The 15,574-nt window shown below is 46.2% G+C and overlaps 2 protein-coding genes across 2 annotated transcripts; both read right to left on the minus strand.

Annotated features, from left to right (window-relative positions):
- Positions 1-5,924: 5,924 nt before the first annotated feature.
- Positions 5,925-6,263, minus strand: LOC308512249 (protein p13 MTCP-1-like; the record flags this gene model as incomplete). The annotated part of the gene is made up of 1 exon (XM_081082047.1): positions 5,925-6,263. The coding sequence occupies one exon, from the start codon at positions 6,261-6,263 to the stop codon at positions 5,925-5,927; it is 339 nt and encodes a 112-aa protein (XP_080938173.1).
- A 4,472-nt stretch (positions 6,264-10,735) lies between these two features.
- Positions 10,736-11,074, minus strand: LOC308512250 (T-cell leukemia/lymphoma protein 1A-like; the record flags this gene model as incomplete). Its single annotated transcript, XM_081082048.1, has 1 exon — positions 10,736-11,074. One exon carries the CDS (start codon positions 11,072-11,074, stop codon positions 10,736-10,738), a length of 339 nt encoding a protein of 112 aa, XP_080938174.1.
- Positions 11,075-15,574: the final 4,500 nt, after the last annotated feature.

A 15,574-nucleotide genomic window follows, 5' to 3' on the forward strand; every position in this document is an offset into this window, starting at 1 on the left:
ATAGCTGATCGGGCAAACAGGAAGCAAGGAGACAGGTGAAACAGCAAGTAGGATTCCTGTGGTCTCATAACATCACTTATAGAATGATCTCTCCCTCACCCAAACCTCAGCCATGCTCTTGACAAGAGCTGTATGGTTTTGCTGCTAAACTCACTTCAGTCCACAAAGTCCAAATTCCTCCCTCAGATCAGACTCCATCCCCAATCCTTCCAGTTCCTCCTCCTCCTCCTCCTCCTCCCATCCATCTTTTTCTTACTTGTTCTTCTTGCTCTGAAGGCAAACCACCGTTCTTCCCTCTTTTCCTCTGTGAGCAGACTCTGCTTCGCCCTGTCACCTGCAGAAGAAAGAAAATGGCCATGATACACCTGTTCCAAGGAGTCCATGTATCAGGAATGTGTCCAGAAAAAACAAGGTTCCCCTGACTCACACCCCAGAAACCAGTCCTGTGAGAAATGTGGTGATGAGGAAGGAGAGGTTTATTCAGGTGCCGGCAACCTGAGAAGATGGGGGAAGCTCGTCCCAAAACTCATCTGCACATCTCAGTGCAAGCAGAGGCTTTTATAAGGAGGGAGAGGCCAAACAGAGCAAAAAGGTCAGGGGTTGGGGCTTGAGAAGTTCTCTACGTGCCCACAGGCACAGTCCAATCTGATAAGGATCTTGCAAGTGGTCAGGTGACGGTCCAGTGAGCGTCATCCTAGACTTTGTCATCCTTGTGCTAATGTTGAAGGTCAGCAAATCTCCCAGAACTGGAAAGGTCAGAGTTTATATCTTCTAAAAACAGTTCCTAGGATTCTTATACAAACATGCTGTTTACCTACAAGCTTCATTATTAGTCAGAGTCTGCGTTTACACAAACAATGTGGAAAGAATGGGGAGATGAGTTGTAATTCCCACTGTAACATGAATGCTAAGATGCTTACATCTTCTTCAAGGCATTTGCGCCCTTTGAAAATTTAAATTGTCCCAGGCTGGTTTGGTTCAGTGGATAGTGTCGGCCTGCCAACTGAAGGGTCCCAGGTTCTATTCCCAGTCAACGGCACATGCCCAGGTTGTGGGCTTGATTCCCAGTGAGGGACTTGCGGGAGGCAGCCGATCCATGATTCTCTCATCATGGATGTTTCTAATTCTCTCCCTCTCCCTTCCTCTCTGAAATCAATAAAAATGTATTTGAGAAAAAGGGCGACGCTCTATCCACTGAGCCGAACCATTACAGGCTGAAGGTCCACTTTAAATCACTATGCACCTGGTATGTTAAACCAAAAAAATAATAAACTATTTTAAAACAATGTGCATTTACTGTGAATGCAAAACTTTATTAATATTTTTTAAATGTTTTTTTTGACTCAGAGAGGAAGGGAAAGCGAGAGGGAGAGAAACATCCATGATGACAGTTAGGCTGCAACCCAACGCCGCCTACTGGGGATCGAGCCCGCAACCTGGGCATCTGCCCTAGACCGGGAATCAAACCCTGACCTCCTGGTTGATAGGTCCACACGCAGCCACTGAACCACACAGGCTGGGCCCGAAGTGCAATATTTTGAATATGAGAAACACATCTTAGAAACACATCTTTCATGCTCCTCAGACCTCAGCCTTAAAGGTCTCAATGTGCATTTGCCAACACTTTCGTGCAGGAGGAGAATTTAATCAGCAGTCAGTGATCTCTTTAATGCAACCATGGATGACCTAAAATTGATTTCTGGGGTTCACCCAGGGCCCCCCTCCTTCCACCTCTCTTGGGTGCGATGCTAGAAAAATTTTATGATCACTGGGCTTTGTTTGGGGATGTTTAGTGATAAACACAATTAAAAATCCAAATGCATCCAGAGCTAGGCTCTAAAGCCACTCATAGAGCCGGGTCGAGCCTTCAGGAGACGAGCCCTGGCATCCCTCGTAATTCCTCAAAGGAAAGAGTTGATCAGCATAAAACGCAAGTAATCCCCCAAACATTCGTTCTTTTTTTGGAGAGGGTAGTATTCGTTGATGAACCTCAGGAGATCAAACAATGAGAACCCTGGACATTGAAATGAAAACTATTTCCAGTGATGTCTTTTAGTCTTGTCTACCGGGGAAGGGCTAATATTTTCCGGTTTAAAGTCTTTTTCTTTGATGTACTCTTTTTAATATATTTTTACTAGAGGCCTGTTGCACGAATTCATGCACAAGTGTGTTCCCTAGGCCTGGCCTGCGGGGATCGGCCGCATCTGGCTCTCTGACATCACCCGAGGGGTCCCAGATTACGAGAGGTCACAGGCCAGGCCAAGGGATCCCAAAGGTGCACGATTGGGGCCCGGGTGGTATGTGGGAGTTTATCCAGCTGGGTCAGGACCGTAGGAGGGCTCCAGGGTGTGTCCAGCATGTCTCACTCATTCCCCATTAGTGAGACCCCAGAAGCAAGCTGCCCTACGAATCTGAATGTCTTCTCCCTGGTGGTCAAAGTCTGTCATAGTGAGCAGTTGAGCAACCTCAGTTTATCATTTGCATATTATGCTTTGCTTGGTTGAACAGATGACCAGTGGACTTGACACTTAGCATATGAGGCTTTTATTATATAGGATTGATTTCATACAGGAACGGAGCGAAAAACATCAATGATGAGAGAGAATCATACATCAGGTGCCTCCTGCACAACCCCTACTGGGGATAGAGCCCACAACCAGACCTTGTTCCCTTGACCAGAATCGAACCTGGGACCTTCCAGAGTCCACAGTCCAACCCTCTATCCAATGAGCCTAACATGCTAGGGCTCATTGGTCAATTCTTGTCTGTGCCTTGACCAGGAATAGAAGAGTGACCTCCAGGTTCATAGGTTGTCCCTGAACCAATGAGAAACACCAGCTTGGCTCAAAATGCTTTTATTGATTTGAGAGAGAGGGAGAGAGACAGAGAGATACAGGGAGACAAAGAGACACAGAGAGAGAGAAAACAGGAGGAGTAGGAGGATGAGGAGGAGGAGGAGGAGGAGGAGGAGAAGAAGAAGAAGAAGAAGAAGAAGAAGAAGAAGAAGAAGAAGAAGAAGAAGACAACATCAACAACCACAAGGTTCCCCTGACTCACACCCCAGAAACCAGTCCCGGGAGACAGGTGGTGGTGAGGAAGGAAAGAGGTTTACTCAGGTGCCGGTAACCTTAGAAGATGGGGGGAGCTCGTCCCAAAACCAACTGCACAGCTCAGTGCAGGCAGAGGCTTTTATAAGGAGGGAGAGGCCAAGCACAGCAACGAGGTCCGGGGGCGGGGCTTGAGAAGTTCTCTACATGCCCACAGGCACAGTCCAATTTGATAAGGATCTTGCAAAGTGGTCAGGTGATGGTCCAGTGCGCCTCATCCCAGACTTTGTCATCCTGTTTATAAGGTTGAAGGTTAGCAAATCTCCCAGAACTGGGAAGGTCAGACTTTATATCTTCTAAAATTAGTTCCTAGGATTCTTATACAAACATGCTGTTTATCTGCAAGGTTCATTATTAGTCAGAGCCAGCATTTACCGGAGCAATTTGGAAAGAATGGTGAGGTGAATTGTAATTCCCACTGTGACATGAATGCTGAGATGCTTCATTCTTCTTCAAGTATTTTTACCCATTTAAAAAGGTCAAATTTGCCCTGGCCGTTTTGGCTCAGTGGATAGAGTGTCAGCATGCGAACTGAAGGATCCCGGGTTCGATTCCAGGTCAACGGAACATGCCCAGGTTTTGGGCTTGATCCCCAGTGAGGGACGTTCAGGAGTCAGCTGATCCATGATTCTCTCATTATGGATTTTTCTCTCTCTCCATTCCTCTCTGAAAAAAAAAATTAAAAACAGCTCCCATCTCAATGACCTGAACTGAGGCAACCTCTTCCCCAATAAGGAAGGAAAGATGAATGGAATCTTATGGAAATGTCAGACATTTGCCTGTTGGCATTTAGGAGAAGCATAATAAAAACAAAAAAGAAAAAAGGGAAGGAAAAAAACGTAATTCAAATGTCATCCTCATACTGCCATCAAAGTAATCGAGCCAAAAGGGGTCACGGACAGAGTGTCTGCAGTGTGACACATGAGAGATCTCGAGGTGTGGGCTCTTTTATAAAAAAAACGATATATATGTTTTTATAAGAGGAAGAGAGAGAGAGAGAGATAGAAACATCAGTGATGATGAGAGAGAATCATGGACCGGCTGCCTCCTACACGCCCCGCACTGGGGATCGAGCCCGCAACACGGGCATGAGCCCTTGAGTGGAATCGAACCCAGGACCGTTCAGTCCGCAGGCCTACGCTCTATCCACTGAGCCAAAAAAGCACGGGCGCTAGGTCGTCTTTAAATGACTACCCACCTGGTATGTTTAACCAAAAAAATAATAAACTCTTTTAAAACAATGTGCATGCCATCTGAATGCAACCATTGCTAATATTTTTTTAAATGATTTTATTGACTCAGAGAGGAAGGGAAATCAAGAGTGAGAGAAACATCCATGATGAGAGAGAATCACGGCTTGAGGGTCAAGCTCTGTGTGCATTTGGGTTTTTAATTGTGTTTAGCACTAAACAGTCCCAAACAAAGCCCAGCGATCATAACATTCATCTACCTTAGCACCAGCGAGAGGAGGCTGAAAGGAGAGCTGGAGGGAGCCTCAGAAATCAATTTCAGGACAACCACGTTGTCATTAAAGAGAATCACGGATCGGCTGGTGATTGCGCCCGAAACCTGGGCCTCTAGTAAAAATATATTAAACAGAGAAAGACAAAGAAAAAGAACTTAAGCCTGAAAATATTTGCCCAGCCCCGGTAGACAAGACTCGAAGGCATCACTGGAAATAGTTTTCATTTCAATGACCAGCGTTCTCATTGTTTGATCTCCTGAGGTTCGTCCACCGATAATACCCTCTCCAAAATAAGAACAAATGTTTGGGGGAATTCGTGCACAAGTGCGGTGCCTTGACCTGGCCTGCGGGGATCAGCCTAAACTGTCTCTCTGACATACCCCGACGGGTCCCAGATTATGAGAGGGCACAGGCCAGGCCAAGGCACCAAACCGGCCAAGGCCCCATTAGGTCTGGGGATGGACATGGGAGGTAGGCCAGCTGGGGAGAGACCATGCGAAGGCACCTGGGTGTGTCCAGCATGTCTCACTCAGTCCCGATCAGCCAGACCTCAGCAGCAAGCTGATCTACCAGTCATAAAGTCTTGTCCCTGGTGGTCAATGCATGTCATAGCGAGCAGCTGAGCAATCTTAGTATATCATTTGCATATTATGGTTTGATTGGTTGAACAGATGACCGGTCAACTGGACACTTAGCATATTAGGCTTTTATTATATCGAATTGATTTCATACAGGAAGGGAGTGAGAAACATCAATGATGAGACAGAATCATACATAGGGTGCCTCCTCTGCGCCACCTACTGGGGATGGATTGCACAACCTGAGCATATGCCCTTGACCAGAAACGAACCTGTGACCTTCCAGAGTCCACAGTCCAACCCTCTATTCACTGAGCCAAACAAGCTAGGACTCATTGGTGAATTCTTGTGTGTGCCCTGACCACAAACGGACCGTGACCTCCAGGTATATAGGTCATCCCTCAACCAGTGAGAAACCCCAGCTTGGCTCAAAATGGTTTTATTGATTTGAGAGAGTGTGAGAGAGACAGAGAGACAAAGAGATAGAGAGAGAGAAACAGTAGAAGAAGAAGAAGAAGAAGAAGAAGAAGAAGAAGAAGAAGAAGAACAACAACAACAACAACAACAACAAGAATGAGAGAGAGGAGAGAGAGAGAGAGAGAGAGAGAGAGAGAGAGAGAGAGAGAGAGAGATCAATGTACCCTCACACAAGGTGGGGGGGCAGGTAGAATAATTGAGCTTATTAAAAAGGTGAACAGAACTATACACGTCCCACCAGTGGGCCAGCAAGACTGGGGCTCAGGTTGACAATAGCCAGAGACCCCATCACATGTCCTAAGAGTCGTCCATCAGCTCAAGGATCATTTCCTCCATGTCATCCTTCTTGACGTGGTGCACGATGCGCCAGAATCGGTCCATGGAGTCCAGATACCTGCTGTGAAGGTGAATCGTCCACCACGAAGGCATGGTGCTCGAGGTCAGTGGGCTGGTGGGGTGTCCATTATGCTCACTGGGGTAGTCGACCTGGCACAACTGTACTTGAATGTGACCTCCTGTGTCCATGACGTGATGCAGCCATGTGCGCTGGTTCTCGTCCTCATAAACCGAGGGCCCACGAATACTCAGGTACATGGGATGTGAGATGAGGTGCACGATAAAGGGGAGCTCGGCCATGACCCCTCCGTGGTCCACGGAGCAACAGCCACAGCTTCTCAGAGCCTCTCGCTACTTTGGTCCTGGCATCGAAAGACAGAAGATGGGGTCTCCAAACGCATTTTACCTCGGCTTTTATCTTTATGGTTTTTACTGTTGTGTTTGTGGTTGCCTTTGGTTTATTTCGGAAATTTTTGAATCTCAACTTTTCTTTCTCTTTAGTTTTAGATCTCTCTTCTTGAACAACCTGTTCAAAATGTACTTAATGTAAAATATGACTCTATGAAGGTAACATGGTCCTATGTAATTTTAAAAACATTTTTTAAATGGGTTAACATAGAAAATTAGGTTCATTTCAGGGGTACACCCCAATGATTAGACATTATATAATGGACTAAGAAATCATGCAATTAATCTCAAACCCATCTGACACCGTACACCGATGGTATAATATTACTAGAGGCTCAGTGCACAAAATTTATGCACTCAAGGGGGTCCCTCAGCCAACCCTGCAGCCTCTCCCAGTCCGGGACCCCTTGAGGGATGTCCACCTGAAGGCATAGGCCTGCTTTAGTGCTGCCGTGGAGGCTCCCACTACCCCACTGTGCTCGGCAGCTGTGAGCCTGGCTTTGGGCTGACCGGTGCTCCACCTGTGGGAACGCACTGACAACCAGTGGACAGCTCCTGCCATGAGTATCTGCCCCCGGTGGTCATTGCGTGTCATAGCGACCAGTTATTCTGCTGTTTGGTCGATTTGCATAGTAGACTTTTATTATATACATTGCAGTGACTCAATGCTGTACTTTACTGTGCCATGACAATTCTTTAGTTTTTTACGTATAGTTTTCCTGATTTCAGAGAGAAAGGGAGGGAGAGCAAGAAAGATCACTGATGAGGGAGAATCACAGTTTGGTTGCCTCCTGCATGCCCCCTACTGGGGATAAGACTGTAACCCGGGCATGTGCCATGACTGGGAATCGAATTGACATCTCCAGGTCCTTGGTTTAAGCTAATAAACTGAGCCATGCCAGCCGGGCTCTTTCCTTTCTTTTTCTTTTTTTCTTAATTAAGCTTTGTAGTTGGTTCAACTCTACTTTTGTCCTGACATCACCACCTTCTTTCTGATCATCTAAGAGGGAACTCAAAACCATAGAACAAACCACCCCATGTAAATAATATGGAAATAATATGCTTTACCTTTAACAGCTGGCAGAGGAACAAACCTAATGTCTGCGTCCAGGTGGGCTTCTTAACAGTGGTCTTGCTTCTCAAGTGCTGGTGACAGAGGCAAGAACAAAATATTTAGGGAGAGACATATACCTGGGATAGCTGATCAGGCAAACACAAAGCAATGAGACAGTTGAAACAGCAAGTAGGATTCCTGAGGTCTCATAACATCACTTATAGAATTATCGCTCCCTTCCCCAAACCTCAGCCATGCTCTTGGCAAGAGCTGTATGGTTTTGTTGCTAAACTCACTTCAGTCCACAAAGTCCAAATTCCTCCCTCAGATGAGACCCCATCCCCAATCCCTTCTCCCATCCACCTTTTTCTTACCTATTCTTCTTGCTCTGAAGGCAAAACACCGTTCCTTTCCTCTGTGACCAGTCTCTGCTTTCCCTGTCACCTGCAGAAGAAAGAACATGACCATGATACACATATTCTCAGAAGTCCATGTACCAGGAATGTGTCCAGAAAAACAAGTTACCACTGACTCACACCCCAGAAACCAGTCCAGTGAGACAGGAGTTGGTGAGGAAGGAAAGAGGTTTATTCAGGTGCGGCAACCTGAGAAGATGGGGGAAGCTCGTCCCCAAACTCATCTGCACATCTCAGTGCAGGCAGAGGCTTTTATAAGGAGGGAGAGGCCAAACAGGGCAACGAGGTCAGGGGGCAGGGCTTGAGAAGTTCTCTACATGCCCACAGGCACAGTCCAATCTGATAAGGATCTTGCAAGTGGTCAGGTGATGGTCCAGTGTGCGTCCTCCCAGACTTTGTCATCCTGGTTCTAATGTTGAAGGTTAGCAAATCTCCCAGAACTGGGAAGGTCAGACTTCATATCTTCTAAAATGAGTTCCTAGGATTCTTATACAAGCATGCTGTTCATCTGCGAGGTTCATTATTTGTCAGAGCCAGCATTTACAGGAGCAATTTGGAAAGAATGGTGAGGTGAGTTGTAATTCCCATAAATTACACGAATTCATGTAATTACTGTGACATGAATGCTGAGATGCTTCGTTCTTCTTCAAGGTGTTTCCACCCTTCGAAAATGTCAAATAGGCCCTAGCAGGTTTGGCCCAGTGGATAGAGTGTCGGCCTTTGAACTGAAGGGTCCCAGGATGATTTCCGGTCAAGGGCAAATGCCCAGGTTGTGGACTTCAACCCCACTTAGAATCTTGCAGGAGGCGGCCAATCCATGATTCTCTCATCACGGATGTTTCTAACTCTCTCCCTCTGCTTTCCTCTCTGAAATCAATAAAAATATATTTTAAACCAAAAAAGGCAGACGCTCTATCCACTGAGCCAAACCAGCTCGGGCGCTAGGTCCACTTTAAATGACCCTCCACCTGATATGTTAAACCAAAAATATAATACTATTTTAAAACAATGTGCATTTAATCTGAATGCAACGCTTGCTTAATATTTTTTAAATGTTTTTATTGACTCAGAGAGGAAGGAAAAGCGAGAGGGAGAGAAACATCCATGATGAGAGAGTTCACGGATCGGCCGCCTCTCGCATGCCCATACTGGGGATCCAGCACGCAACCAGGGCATGTGCCCTAGACCGGTAATCAAACCATGACCTCCTTCTTGATAGGTCAGCGCTCAACCATTGAGCAACGCTGGCTGGGCCGGAGTGCAGTATTTTGAATATGAGAAACACATCCCTCACGCTCCCTAGTCCTCAGCCTTAAAAGTCTTAATGTTAGTTTCCAAACACTTTCCTGGAAGAGGAGACTTTAATCATCAGTCAGTGATCTCTTTAATGCAACCATGGATGCCCTGAAATTGATTTCTGGGGCTCCCCCTGGCTACCCCTCCAGCGCCCATCTCTGGTGCAATGCTAGATGAATTTTATGATCGCTGGGCTTTGTTTGAGTCTGTTTAGTGCTAAACACAACAAAAAACCCATATGCATCCAGAGCTAGATGCTAAAGCCATACACAGAGCAGGATCGAGGCTTCAGGAGACGGGCCCTGGCATCCCTCCTAATTCCTCAAAGGAAAGAGATGATCAGCATAAAACACCCGTAATCCCCCAAGCATTCGTTCTTTTTTTGGAGAGGGTAGTATTGGTTGATGAACCTCAGGAGATCAAACTATGAGAACCCTGGTCATTGAAATGAATACTATTTCCAGTGATGCCTTTGTGCCTTGTCTACCGGGGGTAGGGTAATATTATCAGGCTTAAGGTTTTTTTCTTTGTCTTTCTCTGTGTAATATATTTTAACTAGAGGCCCGGTGCACGAATTCATGCACCAGTGTGGTCCCTAGGCCTGGCCTACAGGGATCGGCCAAAAGTGGCTCTCTGACATCCCCCGAGAGGTCCCAGATTATGAGAGGGCACAGGTCAGGCCAAGGGATACAAGTGGTGCAAGATCACGGCCGGGGTTGGATGTGGGAGGTTTGTCAGCTGGGTTAGGACCATAGGAGGGCTACAGGGTGTGTCTACCCCGTCTCACTCAGTGCCAGTCAGCCACACCCCAGCAGCAATCTGACCTACCAGTCTGAATGTCTTGTCCCTGGTGGTCAATGCATGTCATAGTGAGCAGTTGCCCAACCTTAGTATATGATTTGCATATTATGCTTTGATTGGTTGAACAGATGACCGGTTGACTGGACACTTAGCATATAAGGCTTTTATTATATCGGATTGATTACATACAGGAAGTGAACGAGAAACATCAATGATGAGACAGAATCATACATCGGGTGCCTCCTCGACGCCGCCTACTAGGGATGGAGCGCACAACCTGAGTATATGCCCTTGACCACAATCGATCCTGGGATCTTCCAGAGTCCACAGTCCAACCCTCTATCCACTGAGCCAAACAAGCTAGAACTCATTGGTTAATTCTTGTCTGTGCCCTGACCACGAACGGACCGTGATCTCCAGTTTCATAGTTTGTCCCTCAACCAGTGAGAAACCCCAGCTTGGCTCAAAATGGTTTTATTGATTTGAGAGAGTGTGAGAGAGACAGAGAGACAAAAAGATTGAGAGAGAGAGAGAAACAGTAGAAGAAGAAGAAGAAGAAGAAGAAGAAGAAGAAGAACAACAACAACAACAACAACAACAAGAACAACAAGAAGAAGAAAGAGAGAGAGACAGACAGACAGAGAGAGAGAGAGAGATCAATGTACCCTCACACAGAGGGGTGGGCAGGTAGAATAATCGAGCTTATTAAAAAGGTGAACAGAACTATACACGTCCCACCAGCTGGTCAGCAAGACTGGCGCTCTGGTTGTCAAGAGCCAGGGACCCCATCACATGTCCTAAGAGTCTTCCATCAGCTCAAGAATCATTTCCTCCATGTCATCCTTCTTGATGTGGTGCACGATGCGCCAAAATCGGTCCATGGAGTCCACGTACTTGCTTTGAAGGTGGATTGTCCAGTAGGAAGGCATGTCGCTCGAGTTCAGTGGGCTGGTGGGGAGTCGGTTAGGCTCACTGTGGTAGTCGACCTGGCACAAGTGTACATAAAGGTGATCTCCTATGTCCGTGAATATATGCAGCCATGTGCGCTCATTCTCGTCCTCATAAACCGAGGGCCCACGAAAACTAAGGTAGCTGGGGTGGGAGGTGAGGTGCACGATCGATGGGAGCTTGGCCATGACCAGTCCGTGGTCCACAGAGTAACAGCCACAGCTTCTCAGAGCCTCTCGCTACTTCGGTCCTGGTATCCAAAGACAGGGGATGGGGTCCCCAAACGCATTTTATCTCAGCATTTATCTTTATGGTTTTTACGGTTGTGTTTGTGGTTGCCTTTGGTTTATTTTGAAAATTTATAAATCTCAAGTTTACTTTCTTTTCAGTTTTAGATCTCTCTTCTCGAACAACCAGTAAAAACATACTTAAGGAAAAATATGACTCTATGAAGGTAACATGGTCCTATGGAATTTTAAAAACACTTTTTAAATGACAATTAACATACCATCTTAGTTTCATTTCAGGGGTACACCCCAATGATTAGACATTATATAATGGACTAAGAAATCATGGAATTAATCCCATACCCATCTGACACCATACACAGTTATTATAATAATACTAGAGTCTCAGTGCACAAAATTTATGCACTCAGGGGTTCGCTCCGTCAACCCTTCAGCCTCTCCCAGTCCAGGAACACTTTGAGGGATGTACAGCTGACAGTTTAGGCCCGCTATAGTGCTGCCATGGAGGCTCCCACCACCCCACTGCGGTCGGCACCTGTGAGCCTGGCCTTTGGATGAACGATGCTCCCTCTGTGGGAGTGCACCCACCACCAGTGGACAGCTCTTCTCATGAGCATCTGCCCCCGGTTGTCAGTGGGTGTCATAGCGACTAGTCATTCCGCTGTTTGGTCGATTTGCATATAGGCTTTTTATTATATATGATTGCATAGACTCAATGCTCTACTTTACTGTGCCATGACTATTCTTTCGTCTTTTACATATAGTTTTACTGATTTCAGAGAGAAAGGGAGAGGGAGAGAAAGAAAGATCAATGATGACAGAGAATCACGGATTGGGTGCCTCCTGCATGCCCCCTACTGGGGATCAAGACTGTAACCTGGGCATGTGCCATGGCTGGGAATCAAATCCACATCTCCAGGTCCTTGGTTTAAGCTAAAAACTGAGCCATGCCAGCCGGGCTCTTTTCTTTCCTTTCCTTTCCTTTTCTTTTTTTCTTAATTAAGCTTTGTAGTTGGTTCCACTCTTCTTTTTGTCCTGACACCACCACCTTCTTTCTGATCATCTAAGAGGGAACTCAAAACCATAGAACAAGCCACCCCATGTAAATAATATGGAAATAATATCCTTTACCTTTAACAGCTGGCAGAGGCACAAAGTTAACATCTCCGTCCAGGTGGGCTTCTTAACAGCGGTCTTGCTTTTCAAGTGCTGGTGAGATAGGCAAGAACAAAATATTTAGGGAAAGACATTTACCTGGGATAGCTAATCAGGTAAATACAACGCAATGAGACAGTTGAAACAGCAAGTAGGATTCCTGAGGTCTCATAACATCACTTATAGAATGATCGCTCCCTTCCCCAAACCTCAGCCATGCTCTTGGCAAGAGCTGTATGGTTTTGTTGCTAAACTCACTTCAGTCCACAAAGTCCAAATTCCTCCCTCAGATCAGACTCCACCCCCAATCCTTCCTCCCCCTCCTCCCATCCACCTTTTTCTTACCTGTTCTTCTTGCTCTGAAGGCAAAACACCGTTCCTTTCCTCTGTGACCAGTCTCTGCTTCCCCCTGTCACCTGCAGAAGAAAGAACATGACCACGATACACATATTCTCAGAAGTCCATGTACCAGGAATGTGTCCAGAAAAAACAAGGTTCCCTGACTCACACCCCAGAAACCAGTCCCATGAGACAGGAGGTGGTGAGGAAGGAAATAGGTTTATTCAGGTGCGGCAACCTGAGAAGATGGGGGAAGCTCGTCTCAAAACCCATCTGCACATCTCAGTGCAGGCAGAGGCTTTTATAAGGAGGGAGAGGCCAAACAGAGCAACGAGGTCAGGGGGCAGGGCTTGAGAAGTTCTCTACATGCCCACAGGCACAGTCCAATCTGATAAGGATCTTGCAAGTGGTCAGGTGATTGTCCAGTGTGCGTCATTCCAGACTTTGTCATCCTGTTTCTAAGGTTGAAGGTTAGAAAATCTCCCAGAACTGGGAAGGTCAGACTTCATATCTTCTAAAATGAGTTCCTAGGATTCTTACAAAAACATGCTGTTTACCTACAGGCTTCTTTATTATTCAGAGTCTGTATTTACAGAAACAATGTGGAAAGAATTGGGAGGTGAGTTGTAATTCCCATGAATTAAATGATTTCATGTAATTAATGTGACATGAATGCTGAGATGCTTCGTTTTTCTTCAAGGCGTTTCCACCCTTTGAAAAAGTCAAACAGGCCCTTTCCGGTTTGGCTCAGTGGATCGATGTCAGCCTTTGAACTTAAGGGTCCCGGGTTCGATTCCCGGTCATGGGCACATGCTCAGGTGTGGGCTTGATCCACAGTGAGGGACTTGCAGGAGGCATCCGATCCATGATTCTCTCATCATGGTTATTTCTAACTCTCTACCTCTCCCTTTCTCTTTGAAATCAATAAAAATATATTTGAAAAAATAGGCCAATTCTCTATCCACTGAGCAAACTATCTCGGGCGCTAGGTCATCTTTAAATGACTACCCACCTGGTCTGTTAAACAAAAAAAATAAACTATTTTAAAGCAATGTGCATTTAATCTGAATGCAACACTTGCTTAATATTTTTTTAATGTTTTTATTGACTCAGAGAGGAAGGAAAAGCAAGAGGGAGAGAAACATCCATGATGAGAGAGAATCACAGATCGGCCGCATCCCCCAACCCCATTCAGTCGATTGAGCCCGCAACCCGGACATGTGCCCTTGAGCGGGAATCGAACAATGACCTTCTTGTTAAGAGGTGGACGCTCAACCACTGAGACACGCCAGCCGGGCCAGAAGTGCAATATTTTGAATATGAGAAACACACCTTAGAAACACATTCCTTACCCTCTCCAGTCCTCAGCCTTACAGGTCTCAATGTGCATTTGCAAACACTTTCCTGCAAGAGGAGAATTTAATCAGCAGTCAGTGATCTCTTCAATGAAACCATGGATGTCCTGAAATTGACTTCTGGGGCTCCCTCCAGCTCCCACTCAAGCCGCCCCTCTCTGGTGTGTTCCTAGATGAATTTTGTGATCGCTGGGCTTGTTTGGGGCTGTTTAGTGCTAAACACAACTAAAAACCCAAATGCATCCAGAGCTAGAGGTTAAAGCCACACAGAGAGCAGGTTCGAGACTTCAGGAGACGAGCCTGGCAACCCTCGTAATTCCTCAAAGGAAAGAGTTGATCAGCATAAAACACCCGTAATTCCCCAAACATTTATTCCTTGTTTGGAGATTGTAGTATGGTTTGACGAACCTCAGGAGATCAAACTATGAGAACGCTGGTCATTTAAATGAAAACTATTTCCAGTGAGGTCTTCGAGCCTTGTCTACCGGGGCTGGGCTACTATTTTCAAGTTTAAGGACCTTTTTCTTTTTCTTTCTCCGTTTAATATATTTTTACAAGAGGAACGGTGCACGAAATAGTGCACCAGTGGGGTGCCTCGGCCTGGCTGAAACTGGCTCTCTGACATCTCCCGAGGGGTCCCAGATTATGAGAAAGCCCGGGCCAGGCAAAGGCATCCACCTGGTGTCCCATTAGGTCTGGGGAGGGACATGAGAGGTTGTCCATCTGGGGAGGTACCGTGGGAGTGCTCCAGGGTGTGTCCAGCATGTCTCACTCAGTCCTGATCAGCCGGATCCTAGCAAGCTGACCTACCAGTCTGAATGTCTTGTCCCTGGTGGTCAATGCATGTCACAGCGAGCAGTTGTGCAACCTTAGTATATCATTTACATATTATGGTTTGATTGGTTGAACAGATGACCGGTCAACTGGACACTTTGCATATTAGGCTTTTATTATATAGGATTGATTTCATACAGGAGGGAGAGACAAACATCAATGATGAGAGAGAATCATACCTCCGATGCCTCCTGAAAGACCCCTATTGGGGATCGAGCCCACAACCAGAGCATGTGCCCATGACCAAAATCGAACCTGGGGCCTTCCAGAGTCCACAGTCCAAACCTCTATCCACTGAGCCAAACAAGGTAGGGCTCATTGGTTAATTCTTGTCTGAGCTCTGACCAGGCATCGAACCTTGACCTCTGGGTTCATAGGTCGTCCCTCAACCACTGAGAAACACCAGATTGGCTCCTAATGCTTTTATTGATTTGAGAGAGAGGAAGAGAGACAGAGAGAGAGAGAGAGAGAGAGAGAGAGAGAGAGAGAGAGAGAGAGAAGGAGAAGAAGAAGAAGAGCAAGAGAAAAGAAGAAGAACAAGAGCAAGAACAACAAGAAGAATAAGAATAAGAAGAAGAGAGAGAGAGAGAGAGAGAGAGAGAGAGAGAGAGAGAGAGAGATCAATGTGCCCTCGCACCCAGGGGGTGGCAGATAGAACAACAGAGCTTATTAAAAAGGAGAACAGAACTATACACTTCCAACCAGCAGGTCAGCAGGACTGGGGCTCAGGTTGACAAGAGCCAGGGACCCCATCACA

This window comes from Myotis nattereri (assembly GCF_964212035.1).
Source record: "Myotis nattereri genome assembly, chromosome: Y".
Lineage (NCBI taxonomy): Eukaryota > Metazoa > Chordata > Mammalia > Chiroptera > Vespertilionidae > Myotis > Myotis nattereri.